This window comes from Amphibalanus amphitrite, unplaced genomic scaffold, assembly GCF_019059575.1.
Source record: "Amphibalanus amphitrite isolate SeventyFive unplaced genomic scaffold, NRLGWU_Aamphi_draft 000244F_arrow, whole genome shotgun sequence".
In the NCBI taxonomy this organism is placed as follows: Eukaryota; Metazoa; Arthropoda; class Thecostraca; order Balanomorpha; family Balanidae; genus Amphibalanus; species Amphibalanus amphitrite.
The window spans coordinates 371,987-394,754 of record NW_024881739.1 but is presented as its reverse complement, the minus strand read 5'-3'; the positions used below and the strand labels follow the sequence as shown (position 1 = coordinate 394,754).

Here is a 22,768-nt window from a genome sequence, read left to right as displayed (position 1 = left end):
ATCCGGCGAACGTCATGCGTCGCTGGACGAATAAAACAGTGGCCTTGCCACACCCTTCTCACTTCATCGCCCTCATCTCTCTCTCTCCCTCCTCTCTCCCTCCTCTCTCTCTCTCTCTCTCTCTCTCTCTCTCTCTCTCTCTCTCTCTCTCTCTCTCTCTCTCTCTCTCTCTCCGGTGTGCCCTCCTCCTCGCTCCTCTGCCAGATGATCCTCTCGAAGACCCCTCCGCCCGCAGCCGGTCGAATTGCAGACCCTCGACGGCGCACAAAAGGCTCGACCGTGTCCCGCATAGCGGCGCCCGGTGAGGAATTCGACCCTCTCGGGCGGCGGCGGCGGCGGGGGCGGCGGCCCGCATCTCTGTGTGTTTTAGATGAGCTGCTGCACCTCGTGACGGGGTGGCGGCGCGAGATTTACCGCTGATAACGCCACGGCATTGATTGTGGCCTATATTTACGACGTTTAATGACTATCATAGACGAGCCTGGCCGCGCCGCCGTACGCCGCGCCCGGAGACAGTTATGACGCGTCCGGAGACAGTTACGGCGCGGCTGAGACGAACAGTTCCACTAACCGGTGGCGGCGGCTGCGGTCAGGGGTTTCCGAGCCACCGACTCAGCCAGCTTCGCTCCCTCCCCCGACCCCTTCGTTTCAGCTCCCACCCAACCCTGTTCCGAGCGGACACAGTCCTTGTGCGGAGTAGGCTGCTACAGGAAGATGTTACCGCTGTCGCGGGTCGCCGATGTTTTTGCAGAGATGCCATCACCGTAATGCTTATATTATCATCTTTCTTGCCACTGACATGAATTTGTGCATCGTCTCCAAACCGATCCTCAGTTATCCGCCCGTCCTTGTCGTTGCTCCATCGCTCCGTTGCTCTTTGCTCGGGGCACGGCGTCGCATACCGGACAGAGACGCTTGGGGACCATGCTCCCCAGTCGTGAGCGGCGGTGACTGAACTCGGGCCCACAGCCTCACCAGCTCCAGGCATGCCACGTTCGGCAGGCTTCTATGCCGCGTTCGTGACCGCGCAGCGACCGAAGGTGGACTGGGGAGCCTGGGAGGCTGTGAGAGGCCAACGTCCCGCCCTCGCCCCGGACTTGGTTTCGACCTGTCTTCTCACGCCGCCGCCGCCGCCGACGTGGATGGCGCCGACGTTCCATCCGGCCGACCAAATAAAATACAATATACGACGAGGCCGATAGCATCGGACGGGGTCACCGCTGGCCCGGTTAGCGGTCGGTAATTATGGCCGCCGCTTTCCGCATACATTCGTCCGGGACTACAATGCCGGCCACCGGGCCGGGCCTGAGAACGCGACCGCTGCCGGCGACGCACAAAAGCCGCCGACCACCAAAAAAGAAGGCGGCCAGGGCGGGGGCGGCCGGGTCGCGCGGCGCCGCCTGACCTGACCTGACCTCGGTCGGTCGGAGCTCGGCGCGTCGCTATCGCCCCATCGCGCCGCGTCTCGCCGCTGAGCGCTGTTTGTTTCCAGACCGGCGTTAATAACTCAATGCCGAGCGGCGCGGCGCCGAACCCTGCTATTTAGCGGCGGCGTCGATCGGCGTCCGCGGCGTCTGTGGCGCGCCGTGTCTCCGCCACCACTGATTAGCGCCAAATTTATGCCGCGCCGGCTGCCATATGGGGCGGCGACGGCTGCCATATCGCCTTCCGATTCGGCTTGACGCCTTTTGTGAGGCAGCTCAGGCCGGCTCGGGCGGCGATGAGATTGCGGTCAGCCTCTCGCGTCCTTCGCCCACGGAGACCCTCGTGACGGACCGAACTGTCGCCTTCCATCGTTCCGAGCTGCCGCCGTGTGACAGGATCGGACTGTCGCGGCGCCTCTGTGACGTGCGGCACAGCCGCGACCCGAGGGTGTCAACCTGTCAAAAGCCTGTCAAAGCGGAGACGGTGGAGGTCGAGTGCGCGGGTGGAGGAGGCAGGCGGAGTGTCCGCGGAGGTGACGGCTCGCGGAGATAGCGGAGACCGGTGGGAAGGTCGGAGCTTGGCAGGAGAAAAGGAGCTCCAGGATTGATCGAAATATGGATTGGGAACTCTCGAAGGGACCGTTGAGATGGATTGGTTTGGGAAATCCAGGTGTGGCCTGTGAGTTGAAATGGGAGATCCAAGTTCCCTGCCGACCTGGTTGAGACGCGGCCGAGACTCTACATTATAGGACTTAGCCGCTTTTTTGGGAATGACGAATGTAGAATCTTTGTATTTTTAAGGAGACTGTGATTCATTGCCAGCATGTCATGTATGGTTAGCTGTAAAAATTATGTCAGAACCTTATTAGAAGCACTCACCTTTTTACAATTTCATGAAAACGATATTGTTGACGTTTTCAGCCACTTCACTCTTGGTCTTGTTTCGCCGTTGTCCAATTGAAAACCTACCAACAAATTATATTGCTCCCGCTGCTTTCCACTCCACATCGCTCCTAGTCGCCAGTTTCCTCCCATATCCCGTCGAGTTCCACCGCTGTTTAGCTGGCCGTCGTTCACCCTCGGCTGGGCAATGTTGGCTGGCTATTCAGCACGAACTGGACATCGATGCCGGCTCGTCCAGCCGCGGGGATTACGTCTCCCCTCGCGCAGTCGGACGTGCTGTCAGTCACGCCAGGACCGGCCACGTGTCAGATTACTGTCCTGGCCAGTCGCGGTCCGCCGGGGGGAGACGATGATGGCCGCCCCTGTGGTAGTGCGGCCCTGGTGGTGACGTTGCTACTTTCGGTGCTTAGGACGAGGTGGACGTAGGCATAGTGGTTACTGGCTAGCCTCCTGCCTCCTTTTATTTGGAATGGGCCTAAAATCGTAAATCTTGTCGACTCACTCGAGGGAAATTTAGCGGTTTGTCGTTTTGATGTCTCTAACCGCCAGACGACCATGTTGCAGTCGTAGTATCACCGCTCTGAATAGCGTACCCCTGTCCCTCCAAGTCCTCCCAACCCTCTAGACATTGTCGGACACGGGTTAGTGGGCCGAACCGTTCGGTGGTGGTCAGTCCCGAGCCTCACGCGGCGCCCCCTCGGTCGCCCATTACCATCTCAGAGGGGCCGCCGCGCCGGTACACGCCGCACCGCGCCGGTACCGCCGCGCGGACGAGTTCATTATGCGCCAGCGCCCGGTAATTGTAACACGGCGGCTCCTTTGCGTCAGTGATCTGACGTCCACCGGCCGCCGCAGAAGCGCCGGTTTGTTTTCGACAGCAGAAGCTGCAGATTCCTGGCTGCGTGCCGTGCTTTGGGAGAGGCGCGAAGGGTTGGTCTCTTTGATGTGTGTGTCGTGGGCTTTGAGTTAGGCTTCAGGTGTTGTGCTGAAGAGTTGGCCCATAGTGTAGTGGATGCGAGGAAGACGGTTGTCGAAGTTTTCTAGGGTTTGGAGATGTTTCTAGTGGCTATCGGAAATCCTGTAGGCCAGGGGGCGTTTCGCGAGGCTCCTACATCTCTCTGTGTGTCTCTCGGAACGGCCGGTTGGCGTGAGAGCGGTGGGTGGGGTCGGCGGTTATTGATGGCACCCCGAGCGGCCCCCTGCGGTGACCGGCCACCTTTTTTGGCGCGGTGTCCCGGCGCGGCGCGGCCGGGTGGTGTGTGTGTCAGCGCGCCGCGCCGGCCGGGGCCCGCTCCGTGTACTTTGCCGCTGAGTTATGGCCGCGCCGGCCGCGCTAATGAAGGGGTTCATGTTTGTTTGAGCCGGCGCTGATTTAGGGGCTGCTCGGCGCGGCGGAGGTGCGAGAAATATGAAATTAAACTATTAGTTAGTGCGGCGCGGCGCGGCGCGGGACATTGCGGACGGTTTGAAGCGGCCGCCGGACCGCTGTCGGGCGCCGCCCGCCGGCACTCGGGCTGACCGCCGACACGGAGACGACCGGCGGACGAGATGTACGACGTACGCGCAGAGATTGCCGCCCCGAACGGTGCTCGGCGGCCCGTCAGACGACTGACCAAGGCCGGAGACCGGCATTCGGTGAGCTGGACTGGCCAGAACCAGCGCGGCGGTCAGGAGGAGGGACGGCGCCGGTGCCGCCAGTGGCAGGTTTATGGCAGGTCACCGGATGTTGTGCCCAGAAGTCGCCGCCCCCAGGTGCTCGCCGTAAACTCGGCGGTGCTGGCGGTGACCAGAAGACCCGACCGCGTGGGATCTGAGACCCGCGACGTGAACAGGCCTCTCACCGGCCGAGGTGTCGGGTCGCGATGTTAACCGGTGCTTAGCGCGTGATCTCTGACCGCGGGTCGATGCTGCAATGCGGGGTCGTCGGCAGGATTTAGTAGCGAGAGCATGACATTCCTGTATGATTGGCGTCGATCGGCCGGTCATTTGACCCCATCTGACCTCGCGCGCGGTCACAATCGCCCCGTGTGAAATACGACATGTACGGACAAACTGCACGATCACGAGCTGAAACTAGAGGCCCAACGAGCTCTAAGATTGAAAGGGATAGGTCCGCTACAAGTTACATATGTTTCGATTATGCCTTAGATCGATATCTTTTTTTTTGCCTTTTGCTTCTGTTGGGTAGGTATTCGGCATTTCGCTGTTTTTCTGTTTTTATTAAAATTACGGTAACACCCCCGTCCCCCTACGTGTTAAATACCAATGCTCATTGGAAATACTTTTTTTATTGGCATGCACAGGTTGCATCTGACCTCCCATTTAGTTTTGTTTTGGTCCGACACAAGCATTGGTGGTCCACATGTCTGTTCGAAGCTCGACCACCCGTACTGCCTACAGCCGCTGACTGACGCAGGCCCTTCCAAATCCATGTCTCGCTCCGTGGGCCGATCATTAGTTAAGTCGATTTCGGCACTATTTCCCCATTATCGGGACAATGGGCGCGCTCGGGGGACATTTTTCTCCGGGAAGTTTTGACAAGTATGATTTTTCAGCGGTGTTCCACTACACGGCCTATTAAGTTGAGTGCCGAGACGCCGTTAGGATTCATTGGTTCCGGCTCTGCCGGCGGTCGGCCGATTATGAAATCATCGTTGATCGCCTCCTGTTGCTAGGCAATATGCAATGCACTGTTGAACAGCGTTCTGCAGATGGATCGCCGGCGATCAGTAGTTCGGAGAATCCTACATTAGTTGAAAGGCCATTTCAATGGAATGGCATGAGAGTTGTGGGCTTGATATGCCCTTCAATTGAATACCTTGTCACAAACTTAGCCGGAGTTGCTTAGTGGAGTTTTATCAGTTCTTTAAAAAGATTGTTAAGGTGTACTGACAATCCACCTTCGCCACATGACCTCTAGGTGCCACATCCAATAGACAGCGGCTCAGAACACTCTTTTGTTTCTTATCTTATCAATCGTTCGCCAGGAGCTATTAATAACACCAGCTTACACTTGTCCTGTGTGACATCCACCCTCCACGCCATTGCTTGCGTCGTCTATCCTAGCCACGAGTTAGGCATTTGCCATGACCATCCACACACCACGTGCGGGGGTGAGCCGGCTCTATAAGGCCACCTCTGTCATCACCATCGCCACCAAAGGCGGGCGCCTGTTGCGGCGCTGACGGCCCCACCGCCCCCTGTCCACCCAGCCATCATTTAGCCGTTACGTCCGCTGTGTATAGGTATTGTGTAGTTGGCTTGTTGCCGTGAGACAGTGCAGGGGCTGGGCTGGCTCAAAGTCGCTGGCTTGTGTGACATGGTGGAATGAGGTAAGAGACGCAGTGGACTGATAAGTTATGAATTGGTCATTGGGGACTGTATCGAAGTGGGTTTGAGACAGGATGGGGTCCAGTCGAAACTAAGGCAATGCGAAATGGCTGTCGGCGGAGTCTGGTTCTGGACTGCGTCGAGTGAGACCATGGCTCCAACTCAGGTCAGGCTTACCAGGAGCGGCGGTGAGTCGCCGTTGGGTAGAGTCTGGCTCGAATCGATGCCGCTCCGGCCGAGTCGCTGGTGGCGAGTCGTTATCGATGAAGACGGCGGCGGCGCGCGGTGGCCGCGCCGTGTCCGAACTGTAATTGAGACCGGCGGGGCACCGGTGGGCCCCCCGCCGCCGTCCGCGCCGGCTCATTAGACTCCCAGATGAGACGGAGCTGGCGCGGCCGCTTTGTTTTAGCGCACCGTCGCCGACCGGCTGGTAATTCGACAAATTACACAGCGGGACGCGCACGGTCCGGCAAATTATAGTCCAGGGGGGTCGGCGGCGCGGCGCCGGTCACCGCGAGCGGAGGCCTAATGGGAGCAGCCGCGCGCCGGGGCGCCGACAGATCACCGCCACCGACCGGCGACCGGCGGCCGGCGACCGGCGACCGGCGGCCGGCGACCGGCGACGACCCAGATCACCGCCACCGACCGGCGGCCGGCGACCGGCGACCGGCGACCGGCGGCCGGCGACCGGCGACCGGCGACCGGCGACCGGCGACCGGCGACCGGCGAACGGCGGCCGGCGACCGGCGACCGGCGGCCGGCGACCGGCGACCGGCGGCCGGCGACCGGCGACCGGCGGCCGGCGACCGGCGACCGGCGGCCGGCGACCGGCGACCGGCGACCGGCGACCGGCGACCGGCGACCGGCGACCGGCGAACGGCGAACGGCGACCACCGACCGGCGGCGACCCAGATCACCGCCACCGACCGGCGGCCGGCGACCGGCGGCCGGCGACCACCGACCGGCGACCACCGACCGGCGACCGGCGGCGACCCAGATCACACGGCCGGCCAGGGGAGCGCGGCCGCTGGGTGGGCCCCGCCGGCCGAGGGCCTGTTCTGGGGTCGCACTGGGACTGGGCGATGTCAGGGTACGCGCCTCCGGCCTGCACTGGGGTCGCCTTGGTGAAGATCAGGGGACGGCAGGCTCAGATTGACATACATTTTGGTTGTATCATATGGGATCAGTTGGCGCACTGGTCACTGTTCAGCCCATTTCCCATACAATGACTCAGTCGCTCTTACCACGCTCTGACTTAGTATAAGTTTAAATGTTTCGTAATCTGGCTTGGATGTGTTTTTTTTAATGAAATATGCTCTCACTAAACAGCATTACCTACTTTTTTCTCGTCTGCTGCCTAGCACCACCACTCGAAACGCCTGCGAGCGTCATCTCCTGTTTGCAGTTTGCACCCTATTAGCAATCAGCCAGCTCATCTCTCCCCACCTTTCTACCTGCCGCCTTTCTACACCCTTCCTCCCTCCCTTCCTCCCACTCGGCAGCCGAATCCGCCGATTAGATGCGTCAGCGATAGACGGTCTCCGATTTCCGTCGCTCAGCTGCGGAGAGATCACGTTACCGGACGGACGGTATGCGAGAGAGCCGGCTGGCAGAGTTCGGCCGGTATTTGCCGCGTGCCAAATTCCGGTGAGATCGGGTGAGATCCATGCGAGGATGGTTGTGCCGCCTCTGGGGGTGGGAGACGGAGGGGTCCACCTCAGCGTGGGGAGACGGGCTGGTAATCGCTGCACGGCCCCAGAGCGATGCGGGATGAATGGGAGAGGAATGCAGATAATTCCCCTGTCGGTGAGTTCCGAGGCTTTTTACGCGGACCGACCCCCGCGGCTCAGTGTTTAGGGAGTGCGGTTATGCCCAGTGGTGTTTAGGCTGTTAGTTTATCTTTCGGCGTGGTGATTGGTGTAGGCGCATAGTGGTGATGGAGCTGTGGTGTATATTGTCGGGTTAGGAGAGGATCTGGAATCCTGGTTGGCTTTTCTCGGTTGCTGTCTGCGGTTAGGCATTTGACGTCAACGTGAATATGATCTTAGGCGCTGCAGCTCGGAACTGTGCATATTGCACATTATGGAAGTAAAGGTACTGGATACTTGTCTAGCATGACGTGGGCTTTTACGCGACATGAGTGTTGGCCGTTGGGATTAGAATGTCGGATTCGATTTTTACACAGAATATTTGAGTCGAAGCCCCCAAGAAATCACCCACTCCGCGGTTGAGTCTGCCCTATCTCAGAATGGCACGGAGCCAGTCGATCGCTCTGCGTTCTTTCAGCGGCGTTGAGTGCATGTGTCCACCGAGCTACCACGGCGGTGGCGCCCGGTGGCGGTACCCGGCGACCCGTCTGACCCGACCCGGAGATACCATCAGCGGGCCGCCGCAGTGGCGCACCTAATGAATAATTAAGATTTTGTTTACTGATGCCGCAGTCGTGTACGATTAAACAAATTACACCAGTCGCGACTGTATGAAAAATGGTGCGACTGGTGGCGCCGTGAAATTTCGGGGGTGGGCCCGGGTCTGAGGCGGCGTCGCTGTCGGACCGCCTTCTCCCCACGCTGGTGGCGGCAGGTAGCCACTGATTAAACAGACTGCCCCGCTCTCCCGCCCCGTCATTTCAGTAATTACGGTGGCCCTGCGCGCCCCGGACTGGCCCGAGCACCCCCATACGTCCCCCATGGACCGGCGGCGCTCCTAAGTTTGGGGATGATCCCCTTTCCTCGGGTGAAAAACCGGCCATTAAATGTCGATCCTGCGTACCGGCTGAATATATGTTGGCACAAAAACGCTAATCTGCCTGTGAAGGCGTTGGGACGCGCCCCGCAGCGGCGCTCACGGCCGTGCGATTGCACTATATGGAGCGGTTTATGTCACCGATAAACTTTATAGAGCCACACTTATCACCGTTGTGACACCACGTAAAACGGCCGGCCAGCGCCGGCGAATTTAGTGGCCGTGACTTTTCTTGCCGGCCGTGTGCTGTCGTTTGGCACGTATTGAGGTGCTCGCCGGTGCTCGTCGCGCTGACCGCAGCGGCGTGTTATCGCCGCGGCGGCACCACACGGCTGACCTGTGACCTGGCGGGTCGACTGTCGGAGGAGACAGTCACAGAGACGGGAATGTCGCGGACGCGTATACCAGGAGTCTTTCGATGCTCAGCTCTTACTCATGTTCAGGGAACCAACCATTATGGTCCATGCTTAAGATGAACTTCTTTCTTATACCTTCGTGACGATAGCCTCGTGGCCCAGTCCTGATTTCAATAAACACCTCTTTTTTATTTGGATGGGTGTCGGGATTTGAATTGACATGTGACGTCCCGATGTCCCGACTTTGCTGAAGTTCTAACTCATTGATGTCCTAACTCCCTGACGTAGTAACTTCTTGTCTGACTCACTGACGTCATGACGTCCTGACTCACTGACGTCCCGACTCACTGACGTAGCACCGCGTCCCGTCCAGGTGACCGGGTACAGGCCCTCGGCCGCGCGGGTGTTCGCCGCACGCCGGCCGCCCGGGTAAAAACGCCCGGCATCCCACCGCAACGCCGCCTGGCGCTCTCTACACCTTGTCTTATTATGCAAATGTCCGGGGTTAATCAGCAGATTTGAGGTCTGCGACGCCGACAAAGGCTGCCGCCGCTGACCGCTCGGTCGGTCGGTCGGTGGGTTGGAGGGAGACTCGTGGTCACTCCGTTGGCTTGTGGTTTTCTCGGGTTCTGAACTCGTGCGGTTTGGTTCTGACCGGGCGGCTGGTGGTTCCGGTGACTGTCATATCGCCGGCAGTGGGGGTTCTTCTCTGCCGATCAGATTACTACCCGACAGAGACTGGACTTCACTGGGAGATGGATCCCTCAGTAGATTCTGCAGTTGCCACTGTTCAATAAAGAAGATTTCCGAACCAAAAGATACTTTGCACCATTGGAACCATTTCGACCAAAGTCCATTTTAGAACAAAGTCTGCACCATGTTCTGGGAGAAGCGACTACGTAAGAAAATATTAACTGGTGGTCCTTCTTTTGGCGTTTTTTTTTTTTTTTTTGTCAGTTGGAGCTTTTTAAATGAGTTAATAAAACAGTTCGCAGGGGCAGGATTGAACTTCTGTTCGATTCTGATCACGTGTAGCTGGGTGTGTATTCCGTATGACGCGCTGCCCTGCCGTGTCAGCAGTATTGGACGCCAGGGGGCGTCCAGATCCCCCATCCATTGGGGGAGGAGAGGCACGGTCCACCGGCGAGGCGAGGTCGGGGTCGGAACCCGGGGGGGGGGGGGGGGCGGTCGATCCGGCCTTTTGTGTGCGCCGGAGACGGAACCGGAGACGTATTGGAGACAGCCGGAGACGGCACGGAGACGGGACCGAGAGGGGCCGGGACAGAGAGACCGGGGACGACGAGGGTGCAGAGGGGATAGAGACGGGATGGAGACATTGTGGGGGTTGGCAGGACATAATCAAAGCGTCTCTCAGTCTTTCCATACCTATTGAATTTCCATGGTCGTTGCTCCATGTAGGTTTATCAAGAAGGTTTTTTCGAGAATCTCACGTGTCTTCTTTTTCGTCAGTAAACCACAGCCTCAGCCGCCGCCCGTCGAAGGCGGTCCACCCTGCCCGGTTAGTTTGTTTTCTCAGAGTTGTTTTGCCTGCGGCCGGTGATCTGTCATTTTCAATTAGGAGAAGGGATGTGGAAATTGTGGCCGGTTTTCTGCGGATGAAAGCTGCAATTAGGATGGCGGGCATTCCTGGCATTACGTCTGTGGCGGCGGCGGCGGTCCGAAATCTCGGCGGCGGCGCAGGCGCTGACGGATTGTGTCCGAAATTCCGGCGGGCCGCGTCTGCTTTGTTGGTGTTCTCTGGTGGAACCTGTGAAGTATGTTGGTATGCTGACCGCTCCCATGCCTGCGGGCTAGCACGTACTGACGAAAATAGAGTTGGGGATGATTTATGACGCTTTCGGCGATTAAAATGGGCGATGCCGGTATTATTTTGCCTATTTTGAACAGCGTGTCCCGAAAAAAAGCATTTGTGCCGTCTGGTGCCTTCATTGTGGTTCCTATTTTTAAACTTGCTTATCACTGGCATTGTAAAAATGCGTTGAGTTCTGCGGTCATCACATTCAAAAGGCAAAACTACCTGACTCAATACGGTTTTCCAACGAAAGAAAGCTTACGGACCTCAGGACTTTCATATCTTGGTGTAGTGTCCCTGCCATTTGGTACGAAGGAGCAGTATGTTTGACCTGTGGCCGTGTTATCCGTCATACCGCGGCGGGCCATGACCCGCGGCGCTGTGTCTGTGTGTATGCCGGTGACACGGCCTGCCCCCCGGGGTCACGGTGTCGCTCTGACAAATGGCCGGCCCACCCGGCGCTGGCGGTGTCCCGCGGGGTGCCGCCCGCCCCGCCCGGCCGGCACCCCCGGCCGACCCCGGCACACCGATTGGTATCGACGCCGAGCCGCGCCGGTGGTCTAACCCCCCTCCCTCCGCCCCCCGCCGACCCGCCCGCCTTGACCTCCGCCGGCACCCCGCAGTCCTGAGCAGGGCACCGACGCGGGTCCGGATCGCCCTCTCTTCCCAGCGTACCGCGAAGGTGGCTAGAATCTGCAGCTCCCGCTATGCGAGACAGTTCCGGCGCTCCTTTTCCGAGTTGCGGTAACGCTGATGACCGGTTGTAGCACCATGTTTACTCACCAGCACGATTGTAGGTGTTCAGAATCCATTAACCCGACCATGTCAGCAATCATTGGCTTGATGAAGACGTCGCGTCGCGTCTATGAATGTGCGGCCAGCTCTGCCATTAAAATCGCATTACGCCGTTACGGCTGGTGTCAGTAAGCGTGCGGCGGGTGAATTAACTTACCTGTTAATTCACCCTTGACCCGTTCCCGTTCCCGACCTTGACCCGTTCAGTTGCCTGCGCGCCGCGCCGCCAGTCGGACGCGGCGCCGGCGCTCTCGTCCCTCCCACTCAGTCACCGCAGTGCCTTTCCTTGTGTTAGGGACGAGTGCCTGGACAGTGTGTGTGCCCGTGTGAACGTGCTGCGAGCACTTAGTGACACTCGTGCCCCGTTCGATAGTGACACCTTCGGACTTAACTGTGTTTGGAAGGCAGACTGTTTGTGAGCCCTTCCTGGCTCCGCCGGTGGTTAGCTGCGGGTTTTGGTGCTCACCATGCCCTGGGGAGCTGCTACCGTTCGCTGGGATCTGCTTCGCCTGGTGGTCCTGCTAGCGGCTGTCGGTACACTGCTGCAGGCTGCCTCGCCGGCGTCGCCTCCCTCGTCGCAGCCGTTACCTGCTTGGCGCCGTTGTGCGGCTCCAGCTGCCTCGCGTGACCTTGACCCGTTCCGAGGCCGCGCGCCAGCTGATCGTGTGCTCGGAGCTGGGTCAGCCCCGCCCCACGGACGGTCAGCTGATTCTGGCGTGAACGGGCGGCGTGGGACTCGGCGCGGCCGGCGCGCGCCGGGGGCTCGGCGCCGGGGCTGCCGGGGCGGCCGCTCCCGTGGCGCCCGGGCCCCGGTCGGGGCGGCCCTCACCGTGGGACACCTGAACATTCAGTCTTTGAAGCCCAAACTACTGGATTTATCTGATGAGCTCCAACGTGGCTCATATGATCTCCTGGCCCTGAACGAAACCTGGCTTCGTCCTTCAACACCCAGTCGTCTGCTGGTTCTGCCCGGCTACCGACTTCTCCGCACGGATCGGCCCGACGGCCGCGGTTACGGCGGGGTCGGTCTGGCTGCCCGGGACAGCATCAGTGCCTCCCCCCTCAAGATCAGCACCGAACCTGTCCTAAATAGCAGGCTGGAGACTCTTTGGGTGCTGGTGAAGCCTGATCGCCGACGCAAGTTTGTCCTGGGCACCGTGTACCGTCCTCCGAGACGGGCCGCAGCCGATCTCGAGGCGGACTTCTCCGATCTGGAAGCGCAGTACCAGCGTATCTGCATTGATTACCCTCAGACTAAGGTCATTGTATGCGGCGATTTTAATTGTGACTTTCTTAAGCCGCTTAACGACCCGGGAAGGCGTGCTCTAGCCGACTTTTTGTCTTCGTACTCTTTGACACAGTCCGTTAAGTCTCCGACATATGTATCAGGTTCTTTATTAGACGTTTTTATATCTAACTGTCGCAATGTCGTAAAGAAATGTACTGCGGTGTTTTGCCATTTTAGCCCGCACAAAATCGTTCGTGCAATTTTGAACATTCCCCGATACCGACGGCCACCACATACTGTTCACTCACGTTGTTTGCGTCGTGTCTCCACCAGCGACTTCCATCGTGACCTTTTATACGCTGACTGGTCGCCCGTTTTCGAGGCCAATACTGTCACACTTAAATGGGACGTGTTTGTTAACACATTTTTACCGATAATCGACACTCATGCACCCATGCGGACCATGCGCATTAGGAACGCTCGCGCCCCGCCTGTCAGTAGCGAGACACGGTGCCTTATGTCTCGCCGCCGCTCCGTTTTGGCTTCACTCGGTCACGGCTCCAACGAGTACAAGGAGCTCAACCGTGCTGTGCGCGCCGCGATCAGAAGTGACAGCTGCCATGACATCCAGCGCCGCTTACGCGAGGAGGGAGCTGGCGCTCTGTGGAGGGTGATTCGGCCGGCTGTCGAGAGTGGAAGAGCCCAACACTCGCTCTCTGGCGTCACCCCTGACCAGCTGAACCGCTTTTTTGTCAGCGTCGGTCCGCGCGTGGCTGACGAGGTGCGCGACATGGGTGAGACTCCGGACCTCCCGTGCCGACTGCCGCGCGTTGGGGCCTGTGCGTTTAAGGTCTCGACCCTATCGCTGTCAGAGCTGAGGGCGGTAGTGTTTGGTATGAGTGGGTCCGGCGCCCGTGGGGAGGACGGCATTTGTGTGCGCATGGTCCGCATGTCTTTCGACGCGATTGGCCCGGTGCTCCTGCATTTGGTCAACTCCAGCATCTCTCTCTCTGATATCCCTCAATCCTGGAAACACTCACTCGTGCATCCTATCCACAAATCCGGTGATCCTTCAGACCCATCCAACTTCAGGCCAATTTCGATAGTTCCTATCATTTCCAAAATTGTGGAGCGGGCCGTCCACCAACAGCTCTACAATTACCTTTCCCAAAATCATCTCTTATCCCCAGCTCAGCACGGATTCCGGCCTCGTCACTCGACCGAAACCGCGCTGACTTCCATAACCGACCATATCCTGTCCGCGACCGACCGAGGAGAGATATCCCTTCTTTGCCTGCTGGATTTGAGCAAATGTTTCGATGTGATTGACCACGAAAAATTATTGATAAAATTGCAGCTTTACGGAATCGATATCACCTGGTTTTCGGCTTACCTTGGCGGTCACACGCAGAGTGTTAGCATCACTGACGCTCAAGGGATACGCCAAACTTCAGCCTCGCTTCCTAACAACATCGGCATTTTTCAGGGTTCTGCTCTCGGTCCACTTCTGTACTGTATCTTTGCCAACGATCTCAGTTTATTTGCCGATGACGCAGTCATCGTGCAATACGCCGATGACACACAAATTCTAGTCAGTGGTAAAAAATCGGAAATTCATAACGTAGTACACCGCATGGAACTTTCTTTGGCTTCTCTTGACCTTTGGCTACGCGCCAATGGCTTAAAAGTAAATGCAGGAAAAACTCAGCTGATGTTGTTGGGAAGCGCTCAAAATTTGCGCAGTGCCCCAAACATTACGGTAAAATTTCGCGATCACGTCATCAATCCCGTCTCGGAAGTTCAAAATCTCGGCCTGACGTTCGATCGCAATCTCACTTGGAACACCCACGTCAGTAACGTCACGCGACGTTGTTTCGGCATTCTCAGTGGTCTGTCACATCTTAGGGGCCGCCTGCCATCGTCCGTCATCTCCGTCCTGGTCAATGCGCTGGTTCTCTCACAGGTCCGATACTGTATCACAATTTACGGCAACGGTTCGAAGAAGAACCTTGGTGCCATTCAGAAGATTATAAATTACGGGGCCAAAACAATTTTCGGACGCAAAAAGTACGATCATGTATCGGATCTGCTCGAGAAGCTGCGTTGGCTCAGTGCGGAGAATCTGGTGTCATATCACACACTGTGTATGATTCACAAACTGCTGCGCTTCCGGGAGCCCGATGAATTGTCGGCCGGCCTGTCTACGGTGGCCGAGACCCGGGGTGTGTCGGGAGCCCCAGACAGGGTCACCAGGCAGGACCGCGCACTGTATGTGCCCCGGTCCAAGACCGAGACGGGGAAGAGGCGCTTCAGGTGCCGTGGTCCAGCCCTGTACAACACCCTACCACCCGAACTGCTGGAGCTCCCTGTGCCCATTTTTACACGCCGACTCAAGCAGCACTTATCCGCTCGACCACCAGACTGATTATACTACTTTTTAGCCACGGGGTGTATGTGTTATGGTGTATGCTCGTATGTGAATGTGTGCGTGTGAACTGTGCATGAACTCCATGTTGAGCCTAATGACGACCAGTCCCATTTTTTACTATATGACGAGAGGTATTAAAAGCCACTCCAAGTGGAGCACCTCAATAAACGTCTGAGTCTGAGTCTGAGTCTGTTTAGCTGCCCAGCCCGACTATCGGGCGCAGTTAGCGATGGGCCGTCTATAGTCGGTAATATGCGGTTTCAGTGGCGGCGCTGGTTAGTCCCGGCAGCGCGGATGTGACGCCGAGTCCTCTATCACTCCGCTCCATCGGTAGCGGCGGCGATTTTTAAACGTTCCCATTGCCTTTGACGGCTTAATTCGGGCCGGCGGCGTAGGCTGTCGTGCCGCGCGAAGACGGATGCGTTTTATCATGGTAGCTGTCTAGTCCATGCGCTCGACAAATGTTCGTGTCCGATCACATTTGGTGGCCGACGTGGCGCCTAGGAGCGCGGCAGAATCCTCCTGTTTACCCAGACGGACCGGGTGCGCTCGTGACGGCCGAGAATTTGTCATCGGCGTGGTTAAATTTATGTTGCACGCCGGACGTATAATCATGGGCAGTAAGGTTGGGAGATCGATCCCCCTATTGTGGTCGGCAGCGGCGCGCCAGCTTTGTTTTTGGCCGCCACAGACGCGGCAATGCGCGTGTCAGAGGTTATGCACGTGCGGGATGACCCCCTGACCGGGGGCGGTGCCGGCCGGACGCGGCGCCTCCCCCTTTTGTTGCACCGGCCGCCGGGTCAGCCGGCTGGGGTTGGAGCGCCTTCACATAGCGTTCCGCCGCCGCGGCGGTATATAACGTTACCGAACTGCCGTCGCAGGCAGGCCGGCCGACCGGCAAATCGATTTAATACATTTTACCGCGCGGGTCGCTCTTTGAGCCGCTGACGCGAATGACGTGACCAGTTAGTGATGGGAACGTATGGCGGTCGGGCCGGCCGCAGATGAATCCCGGACAAAGGCGTCGCTGAGAAATGTGCGCCGTCGTGGGAGCGCTGCGCGGCCCGTGTGCGCGGACCGCTTTTGTTCGCCGCCCGTCGCCGTCGGTCCGGTAACTTGTTATTAAAATCTCGTCGGCGGCGGCGCGGCCGGGTGGTCCGGTGTCGTCGCCCGGTGGTCCACTCGGTCCCGGCGGTCCGGATAGCGACCTCGGCGGCCCGGACCGTGCCCCGTCGGCGGCGGCGGCGACCTGGCGGCCTCCTCCGCCGCGCCGCAGCTACAGCTAATGGACGCCCTATCTCCAGAACCAGAGGAGCGGCCGAGCTCTCATTCAGGCCCGCCAGTGGCACTCGGCCCGGCTAGGCCCACTTGGGATTTTTCTGGTTTACTTTTCGCGCTCTGGCTCCACTTGACTCGGTTCGACTCGACTCGACTCAGCTCGGCTCGGCTCGAATTGACTCTCTTCGACTCGGCTCGCTTGGCAAACGGCACACGTCTCCGCCGAGTCGCGCCGGCGAGCACTACCAATGATAGAACGTCACTCGGTGATGAATCGCTTTGCATGGATATTGCTCGGGCGGCAATCCGAGGCGGCACAATCATTAACACCTTAAATTATCGTCAAATTGGCCATCGCCTGGTTGCTGCGACGATTAATCATGTTGTCTCACATCATCGCGGCGCCATTAGCGCGGTGCTGCTTCCCGGCGGGGATCGACTGGAGGCGGGCCGGCGCGGCGTCTGAGTCAGCACTTCTGCCGGCGCCGCCTCGGCTCGGCCCGGGCCGGCAGCGCGCGCTGACGCTCAGCGCTCCCCGTGACCTCTCAGCGCCCCGGGATCTCTCACACCTCCTCTCAGCACCCCGGGATCTCCTCACACCTCCTCTCAGCGCCGACCGAACTCAGAGTGAGCTCTCACTCACTCACTCGCTGGTGCGCGGACTTCTTACTGTGGAGTTCTATACAGCTTCGCTATGCCGCAGTTTTAGTGGTTTTACCATAGGATCGTTTTAGACGTGACGCCATGAATTTGTTTGACTGGCATTGATGAGACTGGGTGAGTCGCTGACATTGCATTCACTGTTTTAGCATGAGTGACATTCATTTACCGCCGCTCCTTTATTCAATGAAGGGAGTGCTCGGTTGATGCCGGTTGACACTCCTAGTGCCCTTGTCCATGACTCTGCGCCCTTTTGCTATCCTTCTCACATGCTTCCCATTGTTCCTCCGTCCCACTTTTACCCTGGGTTCCATATTTCACTCGTTATTAGAGATGTCACTGCCAAACGTCTCCCTCTGGACCGTGACAACCCTCCCGGTTCCCTCCACATAACTGTGTGATCTCTTACTCTGCCCTAACTCGGCCACTCGTGGGGCCGGTGTGTGTGGTCCGTTTACTCGTGTTCTGCACACGCTGATCGCGTAACGCCTCGTTCACTGAGCGTGCCAGTCGCGGTGGTGATAATCTCGCCTCGCCGCGGTTCAAAGGTTGCCCAGGGTCGAGCGTCCGAAAACAAATGTCCGACTATTTTGACAAAGTCGCCGTCGTGCTGGCGATTTGTAACGCCGTTCGTATCGGCGGCACCGATCGGCCGCCGCCGCCGCCGCCCCCGCCGCCACCGCCCGGGCGCGCGTGGTCATGTCCTGTCGTGTGGCGGCGGCGGTGGCCCGAGATGGTATCGGCGTGTCGAAACGGGGGGCAGCGCGGGCCAGGCGTGCCTCCGACACCCCATCGACAGGTGGACTGGGCAGTACCGCCGCCTCCTGGGTGGGCGGGCCGGACCATACCACACAGCTGGTCCACCGAGACCCGACATCACCCGTTTGGACCTCGCTCCTGGGGAGCCAGTGAAATTCCTGGGAGTGCTGCGTGTCATGTAGGCGGTGAATTTAGTACGGTGAGGTGTTTTTGTCACTGGGGTGGGAGGGGCACCTGCTTGTCTCTGTGATGAGTTAATTTAAGGAATGTGACCAAATTCAGAAGTGTCTTGTCACGCCAGCTAGTAGAACGGTCAAGGAAGCGACTCATCTGAGAAGGGTTACACCTACCAAACGGAAAGCGTCCGAAGCTTCTGCTTCGCGTCTAACCTTATCGTAGTGACTGTGGATGACGGACCGCCATCGGCGGCGGCGGCGGCTCTGGTGGAACTCGGTGGTCAGGTCCGCCGGCACGCAGCAGCGGTCCGGGGCCGATACATATCTGCTCCGCATCGGGCGGGCGGTTCGCGGAGGGGTGGTCCGGCTCCTCGGCCACCACACTCCGGCGATTGGGACGGTGGGGGTCGGGTTAAAGGGAGCTGACGGTCCAGCGGAGGGACTGACGGTCAGTGTTGGAGGGGAAGGAGCTGACGGCCACTTGGGGAAGGCCAGCTGTACTGCCGTGAGCTGGACGGATTCCAAACCGCCCCGCCGAACCGCGTTACATCGCCGGTATCTCGCAGATCGCCGCTAGACGTCCGGCTCAGTCATGTAGATCGTTGTTTATGTCTTTCTTCATTGCAATTACGGTGTATCCGCGTTCGAGTTGATGTTCAATCAGATACAGGGTATAATTATTATTTAATGAAGCCATCGGGCGGCTTGTCCTACATGACCGGACCGGCTTGTAGAACGAGCCGCAGATCAGAGCGGCTGGTTTATTTCTCGCCGCGGATCAGAGCGGCTGGTTTATTTCTCGCCGCAGATCAGGGTTTATTTCTCCGCTCGGCCGTGGGCTGTCCGGCCGTGGGGCCGAGCAATCAGAGGCCCGGTCGCCGTTCGGAGAAGGCTCTCCGGCGCGGTGACGGGCGGACGGTGATGGATGGTACGCCGTGAGTTGCACTCTGCCTGAGCGTTCCTGCGGCCGGGCCTGAAAACCAGAAAGGAGGAGGGTGATGAAACCCGCCGAGCGCACCTGGCCGAGGGTCAGGGGAGGTGTGACTGGCGAGCGACTGAAAGGCGGTGAGGGATAGACCTGCGACGGTTGGTCTTTGTATGATGCATGGGACAGCGCTGTGGACATAACGTCGGTGATGCGCCAAGCTTTATGGTTTCCGAGGACGTAAAGGAGCCGGTCGCAGTCTGTGGGGATGCGGCCGTGACGGTGCGGTCGGGTCGCCACTTCCGCCGATGTGTGTGATGAGCCGCCGCGCCACGTCTCCAGTTTCCGACACCCGGGACGAGGCCGTTCCCAATAGTGGAGTGAGTCAGCGGTCCACCGACCGCTCCGCGGTGTCCTTCGAGAACGCTGGAGCTTCCTGGCTGTCTTCTTCTGGCTTCATGATTTTGAAAAACTGTAATATACACACTCATTCGGTCCACTCACGTTCTATGTGCTCGTACTGGCATTTCTTTTAAAGATCTTCTTGTCCTCTCTGCCCTCGTATTTCGTGCATTCCAACCACCTGCATCCGACTTGCATTCTTCCCATCAACGAACGGTGACCTCACGCTCCGTTCAGATGCCAGTTTCCTACCACCCACACACTCCGGGCCGGGTCCTCTGGACTGGCCGCTCGTCTGGAATGCCGTCCGACTGCCTAATTCGTCCCGTTCACATATAAATCAGCTCGGCGTGGGGTGGTGGTGCCACCGACACTGCCGATCAGGCCCTTGTTTATGGTGATTCGCGCGCGCAGATGATAGGGCAGTGGGGCCGCCGAGCGAGGCGCGAGTCCGCCGCGCGGGGAGCGTCTGTGGGCGACCACCCGGACGATGGAGGGATGTGGGTACGGCGTGTTTGCACGAGTGACCAGATGACTGCTATTTGTGGAGGGAGATGGTTGTGCCACCACACTGTAATAGATTCTCGTTTGTCCCTCGGATGAGGGAGTGGGAAGGTGTGTGTAAATGGGGATGCGATGTGATGTGTAACTACATCACACACCGGACTTGTCCTGACCATGACTGGCCCTCTTCTGACCTGGTCTAATTTAACTGCGTCAGATCTGATTGTCCTGCCTCTGATTGTCTGTTCCGTTGCGCTGATGTGCATTTGTCTGGTGTATCTGTAAGTGTACTTACCTGGTGTATTTGTGTATCTCTTTGGTGCACATATCTATCTATATGCATATCTGACGTGTATTTGTGTATCTTCCCGACAGCTGATCCAGGTGGTGACCAACTACCGCGCCGGCTCGACGGGCCAGCTCTCGGCCATCACGGTGATGCTGCTGTTCCTCGGCTCTCTGGCGCGCATCTTTACCTCGGTCCAGGAGACCGGGGACACCACGCTCATCGTCACCTTTATCGCCACGTCCTTCGTCAACGGACTGCTGGCCGCCCAGGTTGTCTACTACTGGAACGCCCAGCCCGCCGGCGCAAAGCCAGCCGCTGGTAAAAACGCCGCCAAGAAGAAGGCCGGCAAAAAGGCCAAGAAGACGGACTGATGCGGCCGATTAGGAACCTCTAGGTGCACTTTGTGAGGTGCTTTTAGTGGGAGATTTGACTGATTGAGACTGGAGATTCCATGACTGGTTGGGTGAGACTGATATCGAGCGTGTTTTGTACATCAAAGTGCGGATGATTCAGACCTGGTGGTCATATTTACACTTTGTAACGAGTGTATCCGGGAATGAATGTCTTAGATTGATCGGGGTGGTTGTGTGTGTTCCGTGTGAGAACATGGTACAAACGTATTGCACACTATGCAATGCATTGTCTATCCATCGCTGCACCAGGGGTATCGGAAATTGTGAACTCTGATTCTTCTGCCCACCTTCTCGGCACACGTATCCACTGCCATTACGGCCGCGGAGGGTTTCAACTGCAGCTTAGAATCGGGCTGCAGCTCAGTGAATGGTGATGGCTGATTATTGTTTCCATAAATCACTGAGTACCTATTATTGTTGTGATTTCGCGGTATCCGTCTATGCATACTTGCATTTACTGTTGGGTCTGTTGCTCAAATACAATCCAAAGAAATGGTTACTGCGGCGAGTTTTCTTATATGTGTGAATGAATTGGAAGCGATTGACCTGGGGAGGGATTCGATGTCTGTGGTCTGGAACGATAGTTCGCTATTTTGGGGGGGGAGAGCCAGTACCATTACGGTTACGGTTCTCATAGGTCATAGATAACCTCAGCTGAAGAAACCAAAGGGAATCATCAGCAAGTGTCAACAAGCTCAGGATCTGTTCAGAACTAAAAATTAAGAAAGTTGGTGTGGAGTGTGGACTAGTGATTTTAGGCATGCAGAGTCTGAACAAAGTTTAATTTTGGTTTCATGGGCGGGCCAGGGCTAAGGCCATACATGATGTGGCCGAACAGGGAGCTGTTGCCCTGCTCTGTCGATGCCACTGCCGTTCTCCAGCCACCGGCCCTACCCCCGTCCCGTCCCAATGTCCCAGTCTTTCCTGAAGGGACAGACTTTGCGGCGGCGCCGGTCGCCAGGTCGCAAACCGAGGTCGCTGTGACGGCACCGCTGGGGGTGCAGGGGACAGGGTTTTGCCACAGACCTGAGGCAGACCGTCACCACAGACCGGGGACGGCACCTCTAATTGCGACACGATGTGCCGCCGTCCGTGGCAGCCCGACAAAAACCACACCGCGACGAGCGCCACCAGCAAGAAAATGTAAATGCACTTCCCGCGGGCCGCCCGACGTCAATTATCCAGCTCTTTTGTGTATTCGATAATGACAATGTCGCGCCGCCGCCAGCGGGACGCGGCGGCCCGCCTCGCGCCGCCGCCACCACCGCCAAACCGGCTATTTGGCGGGTAATTGTTTTCAGCTGTGATACTGAGATGCCGCCGGGCGATACGGCACGTGCGACGCTGGCGGCAGCGGGATGGGCGCTCCCCGCCCCGGCGCAGCCCGCCAGCGGGACCTGTCCTATCTCTGCGACAGAGGGCAGCGGCCAGGTCACATCCCACTTCTGACACACGGGAGCGTCGATCGGAACCGGGCAGGGGCCGCAGAGATCGCTGTGGCTGGGAGAGTACGGGGTCCGTTGTGTTCAGTGGAGTGCAGACGGAGTCCAGTGGGGGTCAATTGAGTCCAGTGAAGTTCAGAGATCAGTAGGGATTCTGGTAGAGTCCTATCATGATGGCTTAGGAAGTCCAGTAGGGATTTGGTAGAGCCCACTGAGTCCAGTTAGGATCAGGAACCCTCATTAGGTCCGGGACTCCGTTAGGGTCCTCAGAATCCAGGGCTAGTTTCTAAGAATCCAGTGGCCCTCAGCAGTCCTCAAGGTTCGCTGAGACTCCCCGCGGGGCCCGCTGCGCTGCAGTGGCCACTTGCAGTCGGCAGCCACCGGCGGGCAGGCGCACTCGAACGCTAACCGCAGTCCAATAAAGCGTCACCGCCGCGCGGCCTAATGAGCCAATCAGGCGGCGTCCCGCGGCGCTATCGGCGCGGCGGCAACATATTCGCCGCAGCTCTGTGGCTGTAATGACGCGCGGCTAACGACCCGCCGCTCCAATGGCGCTGCTCCTCGGCGACGGCGTGCCTTTGAGCCCGCGGCTCGCGTCCATCGATCCGCCTCGTCCCGACCCGGCGTAATTAAGACTGTATTTGCGGCGCGGCCGAAAATGATGCTGCATATACCGCTGCGTGCGAGTGAATGGCGCCGCGGTCGTGGGCCGCTCCGCACTGACAGCAGGGTGCGGCGCCACTCGCCGCTCCCGCCGCCGCTGCGATGACATGACGGCAATTAGTGCGCAGTGCACGTCACGTGCTGCCCCCCCCCACACACACACCCCACCAGAGGTCAGGTCAGGTCAGGTCACCGGTGGGTGGTGAAGTCACGGGTTTGACTGAAATGATGGTGT

The 22,768-nt window shown here is 58.5% G+C and overlaps 1 protein-coding gene across 1 annotated transcript in view; it reads left to right on the top strand.

The window, feature by feature from the left end:
- The window catches only part of LOC122386235 (mannose-P-dolichol utilization defect 1 protein homolog), a 50,802-nt gene extending 29,875 nt beyond the window's left edge, over positions 1-20,927 (top strand). Inside the window, exon 6 of the mRNA XM_043375234.1 lies at positions 20,102-20,927. Coding sequence (XP_043231169.1) covers positions 20,102-20,386 — 285 coding nt within the window. The 3' untranslated portion in view covers positions 20,387-20,927. The remainder of the gene's footprint in view (positions 1-20,101) is intronic.
- Positions 20,928-22,768: the final 1,841 nt, after the last annotated feature.